Below are 11,245 nucleotides of genomic sequence, written 5' to 3' on the forward strand. Positions count from 1 at the left end.
GCCCCAAGGTTATCAAGGATAACTCCCAATTAAACACGCCCTTATAGTTTAGATTAAAGATAAGCAATTATATTAATTCAGTATATAAATTAATTGAATTAATTAAAAATTAATTTAATATTTACTAACTAAATTGAATCAAAATTTATTAAAATTAAATTAGCGAATCAAATTAAAAATCAATTATTTTAATTAACATCAAAATTATTTAAAAAAATAATAAATATATATATATAATTAATATCAAATTAATTGAATTAACCGAATGTTGATCTTAATTATCATGTTTCTTAATAAAACTATTATTAATCTCATAATTTTACAAACATACAGATAAATTTAAAATTAAATAAATTTTACTAACATTTTCTCCTTTTTACAATGAGAATCGATAATGGTGCTATATTATATTGAAAAACTTTAATTTTATAGAATTTTGGCCTCACATATTGACATAGTTGATATTTATTTGAATGGTTAGAGACTTGGAGCAATAGATTTTGAGGGTCAATTCTATGCAAAATATTTTTATGGGATGTCTAATCTATCTTACACCAAAGGTTATTATGCTAGACAAATATCTCTCATAATTGCCTCCCTTCTATAAAATATGTACTCATCCTAAAAAAGCCGAAGCCGTTAAGATGACGGATTCATCTTTATTTTTCAATCGTCCATCCAATTTTAAGTGCATCAAAAATTTATTCAAAAATCTAAATTTGATCCCTTAAGTTATAAATTTTTAATTTTCACCTAAAATTTTATTTTAAATTTGCACATTTAGATTTTTCTTTTTGCATTTAATATTTTCATCCCTTTTGATATTTCTATTTTTAGTTAAAATATTAATCTCAATTGCATACTATTTTGAAAAAAATATATTAATATTTTTGTTATTGTATGGTGTTTATGATAAATTAGAGGTAGACAAAGAAACGAGATGAAAAATAAAAATATAATAACTATATATTTAAATTTGAATTATATAATTCTATTTAAAATTATTTAATTTTAATATTATCTTATACAATCACAATTTTAAAAAATAATATTATTTCAATTCATCAATATTTGCCTTATACCTTAAGAGACACATGGGAGATATTATGTCACATAGTAATAATTTTTAATAATTTATTAGAATACAAATAATACAAGATTCAAATCATGATTATGGTAAAATTAGATAGCAATGCAAATAATCCACCCATAACCAGAGTTTACCAAAGCTCCATGCTTTTGGCATTTTATTCAATGATTTCGTTTCCATTTCTTCAGGGAAAAAACAACTAGACACAGATACATAATCCTGACTAAACTCAAGAGCAAGATTTATCTCCAAGGAAACACAAGTATGATCTGATTGTATTCGACTAACTCATACAAAGAGGGCTTAGAGAACTAAATCAGAGGAGAAAAAGAAAGGCCATTGCTGCAACTTCAGCACTACTTTCGCAGTCGATGAAAAAGATCCGACATCTTTGATGTGCTGCGGCCGGCAACAGTTAACCATTGATTCCGAAGATTCGGACCTTGTGCATGTTTGGGAACTTGGCAATCACCAAAACAGACACTGCAAGTGTATTCAGGAACAACATTGGGTGTTGGTAGTCAGTTGTGTGTGAGGCTATCAGATACCTGCCAAATTCGACGAGCAAACATGAGTGGAAACAGAAGAAAGAGACAGAGAATAGTTATGCTCAATTGTTTAAACAATCAAGTAATTTAAGTCTGTCTTGGTTATTTAAGTTATTTAGAGGAGTTCTACAGGATTAAGTCATTGATCAAGAACCATGAATATAGCTTAACAGGGTGTGGTGTGTTTGGTTTAAGTTATCATGTATAATCTTAGTTATGTGATTACTTGGTAATCACATAATCAAGGTCATGGGGAATAAAACATAACCAAATGTTGTTTGGTTCAACTTAGGAAATGCAATAAAAAATTTATTTGTTTGAAGGTTTTAATGAATAACCTACTTTAATATTTTACTATATTACCCTTAGTTACAAAACCAACCATATATTATTATTATTATCTTTTAAACTCTAAGTTTTTTTATTTTTTATTTTTCACTTTTTTTTTAATATTTTTTTCGTTTTTTAATTTTTTATTTCTTTTCATTTTTTTTTAAAAAAAATTAAATTTTTTTACATTTTTTTATTTTTTATTTTGTGTCTATTTTTTTTTTATGTTTTTGATTTTTTATGTTTTTTCTATTTTACATATATATTTTAATTTTTTTACGTTTTAAATTATTTTTTATGTTTTTTTAATTTTTTAAAATTTTTCTATTTTTATGTTTTTTTTCCTTTTTTATTATTTTTAAATTTGTTTATGTTTTTTCTATTTTTCTATTTTTTTTTATTTTTTAAAAGTTTTTTATTTTATTTTTTTATTTTATATTTTTTTTTATCACATTTTTCTCTTATTCGAGGATATTTTGGGTAAAAATATTTCGTTAACTCCGGAATAAAAAAAAACCTCAGTTTTCCGAGGTTTTCTGATTCCGGATTGCATGCCCCTTTTGCTAACGTGTCGAGCATAGAACATTATTTGGGAATCATCGATTACCTAAATCAAACAAGGTTTTCGTTGATAACCTTAGATGGATAACTAAGATTATCAAGGATAACCCCGAACCAAATGCACCATAACCTTCTTCGATCATGTCCTACCTCAAGCTTCTATCTGTTCAGAACTTGGAATCACATGAAGAGGATCAAAAGGCACACTGCTAACAACAAATAATACCTAGGCTACATTTTCAACCTATGCAATAGGCAGCTGGATCAGGATTTATGTCGAGCACAGGTTAAGCTATGTTACTAGCCAACTATTTGACACGGGTGGATCCAAGTGTCTGTCACGGGTGAATTCAAGTGTCCTTTACAATTATTTTTAAAATTCCCCGTGATCAATAGAGACATTGCATGCCCACTTGGTGTCTCAGTGCCTAACCTTAAACCTTGTTTCCAATATAACATTTCCTATTGTGACCCAAAATTTACCAGAGTATCAGATTGAATCTAATAGTTATAATGAAATGCTCCTGTTTTTCCTATATTATCAAACAAAAAAATTTGAAAATTGCAATTTTCAACCCTACCTTATCTCCTCCTATCTTTGGTGGGAATAAGTGGGGTCTCACAATTTTCTGCTATGTTACTGGACTTAGTTACAAGTGTCCAACACAAGCATGGATCCAAATGTTTGATAAGGTTCTTTCTAAAGGTTTTTAGAGTTTTTAGATGTGATTACAAGGAACATTGGGTGTCCAATTCAGTGTGTCAGTGTCTAGCATCAATATTCAACATGGGCACGGAGAGGTTAGATGAAAAGTGAAATATTAGATTTTTTTCCTGGCAACTTCTATTCTCATGCATTAGTACTTGGCAAGTTGATACTATATCAAAAATATGCCAACATACTTGTCAAACTGCTGTATACTCTATTATGAGGACATATTGATAATAGTTATCCTCGATGACAATTACCAAACTATATCCTTCATAAATTTAATTTGCTTCAATGATAGATCTCTCCACTCTTATGTATTAATTCACTTGTATATTCTTGGGCATTAGGTTTTTGATCCAACAATCATGTGACATGCACCAACTTATGGATGAAGAAAACTAACAAGTATTGATATCTAAGCAAACAATTTCAGATACAAAAGATACTAAACAAGCATTAATTCTTAAAGGATTTGGGATATGGATCAAACTTTCTGAAATTCTCTTCAAAACAAAGTGCTAAAACAGGACATCAAGGAATCTAGTATTGAACTACTCCGAAATAGAGGAATCGCCCACGATAGAATTAAGTGAATCTAGTTTTCAATTTCATCCACCATTACCCTGCTTCAAAAATCCAATTAGATAGAGGCTTCCAACCCCACAAATTGCGCTAGTTCCAAGATTGATTTGCAAGACTAGCCTCGAATTCCAATTCCAAAATTACCAGTTCTCTAGATCACTTACTAAAATGAAGGGTCTATATTTGATCACTTAGAAAGATGAAGGCAGAGAGGTGATTTCAACTTAAAACAAAAACAGAAAAGAAGATAAATAAATGCACCTATATAGCAAAGTATTGCTAAACAATCATCTGAAAATCTTACTGATGTGTGTTGGTTAAGTAGTGCCAAAGAGTTTCCTGAACCAGGATGTCAAAAGTAAATACAGGTTCAAAGTTTTGACTTGAAAGAATTGCAACAAGAAACATAACAATCTGAGTGTTAGCAGTTAATGCTGCATTGCACATAAATAGCGACAACCAAGGAAGGTTTTTATATGGAAGGATTTAGAAGCACAATACTTACAGGACAACAGGTACCACAGCCAAAAATTTCCTGTTACGTGTTAATTGCTTGCCATTATCTATCTGCTCCCACCAAGTCAAGTTATTATATATGCCCTGATCTTCAGCGAAAGGAGTACCCTTTTTCCAGTGGAAGAAGTAATATGTAACCTGAAAAACAATCTGGTCAGAATTTCATTTAGACAAACCAAAGGCCACATATTAGATTATCCACAATCAAGTAAATGTGGAAATCTATGAGTGAACAAACAAAGTGTGCACGCACACACACACAAGATCAGTTAATTCTAAGATGATTAACCTGTTCCAAATCAAGATAAGAAAATGGAAGGTGTTAAATTATACCATCAAGATAAGAAAATGGAAGGTGTTGAATTATACCATGGATAGCGTGCTTGTGAATTGCAACTAGTAAAATACCTGATCATTTCATAAAGAAGAAAGGCATAGCTCTTGGAGCACAATTATCATAGGACAAATCGAAGCATCAAGCAATCGGAACAACAAAAATATATTACTTAAATCGCTCACAAAAAGAGGATGCGAATTGTAATATCCAACTCCTCCACCGCACTCTATAGAATCAATCATCTCTAACCAGTTCCGTCAAATCAGAATTTTGTGCTGCGGGAAGAGTTTCAGAGAAGAAAAAAATAATAATAATTTGAGACACTGAACTCCGAAATCATTTCTAAAATGCTATCATCTTTGATCCATATTCTCCGTTCTGTAATCTACTAAAAAAAAACCCGACCCGGCATCTCGAAACTCAACAATCAGAACCCTACTTTGGTTAGCATTGGGAGCAAGCGAGATCATGAGAAAAAAAGGGGGCAAAAGAGCAAAATTTTGGGGCGAGGAAGGGAAAGCGACGTCACCTACCGCGAAGTGGAAGAGATTGACGACTGTCCAGGCCATGCCGGCGGAGCATCCGAAGAAGGAGAGGACGAGTAGCCAGGAGAAGAAGAGGATCAATATGTAGGTGGTCCAGACGCCGGGGTACATGAACCACTCGGTGTTCTTGTTCAGATCCGGCGGAGGCACCGTCTGCACGTAGAGCCTCGCCATGGCGTCACCGCTTACGCCTTCTCCTCCGTCTCTGTGGGTCGCTGTGGAGCTTCCGGGGAGGCGAGAGAGAGGATTTATACCAGAGCGGAAGAGGAGGAGGAGGAATAGAGAAAGGATCGATGGTTCAAAAGTGAGGCGTTTGGCTTTTGGCGTGAGCAGGGCGTGGAATCCGTTGCTGGCTCTCCGTCGGCGTCTGCGGAAGAGATCAGACGGCAAGGCAAGGACGAAGCCAATTCTTTCGCTGTCCAACATGTGCAAATTTTATTTCACCCCCACAAGTTTATTTAGTTTTAGTTTTCCACCGAAATTTTCAATCATTTTTACTTTTAATCCAATATGAGAACATTTCATTTTACACGCGACAGTTTACTTATATATTTCATTTAATAAAATTATATGACTACCTTTATAATTTTAAAAAACAAAACAAAATATTCTTGGCTGAAGTTATTTTTTCATTGGAAAAAAAATTAAAAGTCCGCCTTATTATCATTTTCATCGACACGTCTTTTTTAAAAAATATAAAAATAATACTCAATATATCTTCTATCTTAAAAATATGTATATTTGTTGTAGTAATTGATGACGACAAATTTTTTTGTCCGTAATTTGTAGATCAGGAGATGGTCCACTATTATAGACCCTTGATTTGAATGGACCCTACCAACTTAAAGGTGGACTCCATCCAAATCAATGGTTCTCATGCAGTGAACCATCCCCTGATCCATAAATTATAGACTAGAAGATCCGGCCCAGTAATTGATACTAAGATCGAGGAGAAGGTCACAGACATGATAGTTAAAGTTAAAGAGTTAGTATCTGGGCTAATACATATAATTATTTTAATTGAGCGTTCATTCGATTTAACCCTTTGGTTAGTCGAGTAATGGTTGGAGTTTTGAATCGAGTAGAATCCTCTTCATCACTTAGGTTGTCATGATCAATTATTCCGATCGAGTCGTCTAATTGAACGGGCCTAAGATCCGATCGGGCAAATAGAACACTTGGTCTGATCAAACTCACCGGCTAAATAGACAAGTCCAGTGAGTGATGAATCCTCAACAACATTGTATAAATCCGATGGACTTGCCCTTAAAAGTAATTGTCGATCGAGTCACGGGAGAAACTTGGTCAACTTAACATGTAAGCATATGATGAATCACTCAATTCTACGGTCTTATATTCCTTTTTTGTCCTCTTGTGCAACGGAGGACAATGAATATTATGTAGCAAGTCGTTCATTAGAAATTTTTTCTCTGTCAAACACAGAGATTGCGGGTCTATTTTGGAAAAAGTGTTAGAGCATATTATGATCTGTTTTTTTTTTTTGAAAATATTTTATGATTCATGCACAAATAAACAGTAACACTATAAAAGAGGCTATCCATCTACAGGTTGAAGTATACAATGGTATACAATTTTATACACTCATAGATACTGTTAATCTATTCGACTCGATCACTGAATTGAACATCGGAGGACATATATTAGGATTTCTTACCTGACTCCGTCACTGATGCTCCTTTTGATATACAGGACCACTCAAAACCACTTTTTACTAAATGAGAGTCTTCAAATAATTAATATCAGAATCTAGACATCTACTCCGTTTTAGGACGAGATCAGTAATTATAACATAATGTATTAAAATCATGTAATAGCAAGCTATAACAACATTATAATACATTAAAATAAATTAATTTAACTTTATAACAATTATTATATTCAAATTAAATTTTTGTTATCAGTAGTGTAAAATTAATTATCTAGAATACTAATCGTGGAGTGATTTGCTCATCGATTTATCCTCATAATTGATAAAAAAAAATATTAACACCTAATTCAACCTCTTCAAAATTAAACGATTAAAAAAATTAGATATATATATTAAAAAAACCCTTAACAGCGTACAACAGCAGAGAGTCAAATTGGTTCTATTGTGTCACCTATTTATCTCACCTATTTAAAACTAAAATAAAATAAAAAATAAAATAATCTTAAAGAATAAAAAGAGAGAGAGATTATTATCCATGACATTGGCATTACAAGTTCACCTATACACAGGTGAAAAATATCGATAGCCGAATCAGAACAAAGACCAATCTATTTTTAAAAAATATCAAAAAATAATAATAATAATACAGATAAAATGAAAGATAAATATTATTATTTTTTGATTTTCTCCCTCCTAATAATATGAAACAGTCATGGGAGGATTGTTAAAATGACTAATTTCATATTTTGCATAAAATTCTTAACCAAGTGCTCCGGAATGCCCTAAGTGAACCAGCTACAAACCTGCAACACGATAACCAGTTATATCCGGAGGGCACTTAGTCAAGGATTTTGACCGAAAGGGAAGAAGTCGCATATGAATTTAATGACAGAATTGAAGCATGAAGTTATCTTCTTTCCAGGAATATGGAAGGGATTGGAAACTGCGTCAACATAAGCAGCGTGGAATCTCCTAACGAACTGAAAGGACACCGCAAATCGGAAGAACTGAACCACTGGAAGAGTAATGAGACATAAATTAAAGAAAAATGATATGTTCAAGGAAAAAAAATTTAAGGAAAAATTCAAGAATAGACATATAAAATGATGGAACCCACAAAAAATAAAATGATGGACCATGAATTTATGTGTCTATCCTTGAGCTTTTCATTTAATTTTTTTCCTTGAGCATATCATTGCTCTAAATCAAATGTCATTCCCATATTCTACATTTGTCTCAACATATTGCAATAATATATTCAAGTTTTTTTTAGTTTTTATTCATTCATGCCTTTGTGTGCGTCTCAAAACTAGAAATGACTTAAAATTTAGTTCTAAATATCCTATGGCTTATATACTTACCGACTGAGCCAAAACCCCAATGGCACATCGAAATTCTCCTATATCTGTTAGATCTACAGCCATATTTATTGGTATGGTGAATAGAATAATTCATTCACGATTCGATCCCAATACTTGGCAGACAATTTGAGGTGAAAGGATCAAGTCAAAGAATGATCCATTTCATTCAATAATTTAACAGGAGTGGACTGTTTCATTCCCCTCTACTAAATATAACATTATGATCATTTCTAATCTAAAATACAGATGAATAAGAAGAGTGAATATAACTAGGTGAGCCGGAGAGGCAATATGAACAGGATGAAATATAATCAAATCCAGATGAATGAGCCGCATATAGAACGAATTCTCTCCATTAGCTTTATAATGCTATTGATGCAACCAAACAAAAGAAAATAATGGAATGAAGAAGTCTACTAATATCTTTCCATTTCATTCACATTCTCATTTCCCATTTGCATCCCATTCCTCATTTACATCTTAAGTGAAAAGTTTCTAATGGCTCTTAAATTGGGTTTAATGAGGTGGAAAGGTACACTAGATTTCATCTCAAGATAGGACACTTGTCAAAAATGCAGATATGACAAAGTTTTCATCCTGTGTAGTAATCCACAAGAAAACATGGATCATTTTGCTTTCTGAGTCTCATTGTGGTTTTTTCTCATTTTCAAAACTGATGCAACTCGCTATTTTGTACCTAGAACTAAGAACAAAACACAAAAAAGGTCCAGGTAGGAATATTGTATGTTACACTCCTAATGTCAGCATCTTTAACATTCAAGTCAGTTGTTACCATAAGGAACTTCACCTTTGTGTTAGTCAAGTACCCGTATCTGCAAAAAACAACAACAACAAATATAAAAAAAAACTGCCAAAGAGCCATCTATAGATGTGCAGACACATTATCGAGATTGAACCAAAGAAATGCAAACTAGTTACACTTTGTGACTCTCTGTAGGGTAAAAAAGAACATGAAAACTTTCATTGAGAGTAAGCACAGTTCTCTTAGATCATTCACTACCAAACAAAAAATAATACTAAGTAGTAACTAGTGGCGTAGTCAGAATTTATAATCAGGGGGTGAATTCAAGCTAACCATGGCACGCTGTTGAGGTCACACCTGACCTCGCCACTTCACTGCAAGGCCACGGCTAAGGCAATACCTCACAGCGAGGCTGCCGCCAAGCCATCGCTAAGAGAGGAGAGGGAAGAGGAGAAGATCGAGCATACCAACGGGATGCATGCCGGTGTTGGAGATCGGAGAGGAGAGGAGAGGAGCATGCCAGAGATCGGAGAGGAAGTCGATCAGAGAGGAAGATTTTAGTGTAGAAATTGGCACCAAGGAAAAAGTAGCCTTCTTGATTTGATGAATCCAAAAAGTTATATAGAAATAAAGAGTACAAAACCTTATATAGTTAATTACAAGAAAAACATAAACTCTAAATTGAAAAGGTAAAAGACTAATTTGTCTTAAAGACTATAAATAAATAATTCTAATAAAATTATATAATCTAACATCCCCCTCAAACTTACAATGTTATAGCCAGAAGCATTGAGAGTTTGTTAGATAAAAACTGGAAGCGCGAAGCAGAATGGACCTTGGTAAACATATCAGCTATCTACAGTAAGGAAGAAACAAAAAGTAGTGTGATAGTGTCAAACTGTAGATGATGACGAGTGAAATGACAATCTATCCCAATAAGCTTTGTTCTCTCATGAAAAACTATATTGCACGCAATCTAAATGACATTCCGATTATCACAATGAAGAGTAGTAGGTTTCTGAAGAAAAATTTTCATATCTACAAGCAACTAACGTAGCCAAACAATCTCACAAGTGGTGGTAGTCATGACACGATACTCAACTTCTGTGAAGGATCTGAAAATAACATCTTGCTTCTTACTCTTCCAAGAAATAAGAGAATCTCCAAGAAAAATACAGAAGTCGGTGGTCGACTTATAATCCGTAAAGTCGCCCGCCCAATCAGCATCAGAGTAAGCATAGAACTCTAACGAGGAAGTAGAAGGGAATAAGAGACTTTGAAACTATTCTCCGAAAATACCGAAGAATGTGAAGAATAACAACCTAATGAACTGTGATTAGTGTAGTGACAAACTGACTAACCACATATACAACATACCCAATATCAGAACGAGTCACAGTGAGATAAACCAAGTTTCTCACAACTGTACGGTAGAGGTTAGGATCTGGCAAAGAAGAACCATCTGATGGAGAGTACCAAGCATTAGTCTCAAGGGGAATATCAACAACCCTGTTGTCAGTGAGACATGCACGCTCAAATAGATCAGCTATGTACTTTGACTAAGATAAGAGATAACCTTTAGATGAAGAGGCGATCTCAATCTCCAAAAAATAGCATAGTCAACCCAAGTCTTTCATAGTGAAACGAGCTAATTCAAACTTCAAAGACTCAATTCCATCAAAATCATCACCAGTAATTATCATATTATCCACATATAAAGACAAAAATATATGACCTACACGAGTACACTTGACAAATAAAGCTAAATAATGATTACTGGGGTGAAAGCCAAGCGAGGTAATCACCGTGGAGAACTTCGCAAACTAAGCACGTGGTGCTTGTTTGAGTCCATGCATAGAGAGCTTTGCGGAGCCTACAAACTTCACTAAATCAGTGAACAACTCCCGGAGGAGGCACTATATACTTCTTCTTGAAGATCACCATTCAAGAAAATATTCTTGATATCCATCTGAGATATTTTCCATTGATGAACAAAGGCAACGATAATTAACATACAAACAGTGGTCATTTTAGCAACAGAGGTAAAAATTTTCTCATAATCCATGTCATACTCGTGAGAGTAACCTTTAGCAATAAGACAAGCTTTGTATCGTTCAACAGAACCATTAGATTTAATTTTGATCTTATGGACCAAACAAGAACCAATGGTGTGTTTGCCTAGTGGCAAAGGTGCCAAATCCCAAGTATAAGTATGGTGTAGAGCAATTAAT

At 33.3% G+C, this 11,245-nt stretch overlaps 1 protein-coding gene across 1 annotated transcript; it reads right to left on the bottom strand.

Moving 5' to 3' along the window:
• Positions 1-1,219: 1,219 nt before the first annotated feature.
• On the bottom strand, positions 1,220-5,636 carry LOC122017123 (ORM1-like protein 2). The gene is made up of 3 exons (XM_042574633.1): positions 5,210-5,636; positions 4,329-4,477; positions 1,220-1,638 (listed from the first exon to the last, which is right to left on the bottom strand). The coding sequence occupies exons 1-3, from the start codon at positions 5,393-5,395 to the stop codon at positions 1,506-1,508; spliced, it is 468 nt and encodes a 155-aa protein (XP_042430567.1). The 5' UTR covers positions 5,396-5,636; the 3' UTR covers positions 1,220-1,505.
• Between the last annotated feature and the right edge of the window lie 5,609 nt (positions 5,637-11,245).

Source organism: Zingiber officinale, chromosome 8B, assembly GCF_018446385.1.
Source record: "Zingiber officinale cultivar Zhangliang chromosome 8B, Zo_v1.1, whole genome shotgun sequence".
In the NCBI taxonomy this organism is placed as follows: domain Eukaryota; kingdom Viridiplantae; phylum Streptophyta; class Magnoliopsida; order Zingiberales; family Zingiberaceae; genus Zingiber; species Zingiber officinale.

Excerpts from the sequence above, each read along its gene's own strand:
- LOC122017123 (XM_042574633.1), bottom strand. The coding sequence starts at position 5,395 with ATGGCGAGGCTCTACGTGCAGACGGTGCCTCCGCCGGATCTGAACAAG. Across the intron at positions 4,478-5,209 it reads TCAATCTCTTCCACTTCGCG|GTTACATATTACTTCTTCCA; the intron begins GTAGGTGACGTC and ends ATTGTTTTTCAG. Across the intron at positions 1,639-4,328 it reads GCTGTGGTACCTGTTGTCCT|GTATCTGATAGCCTCACACA; the intron begins GTAAGTATTGTG and ends CGAATTTGGCAG.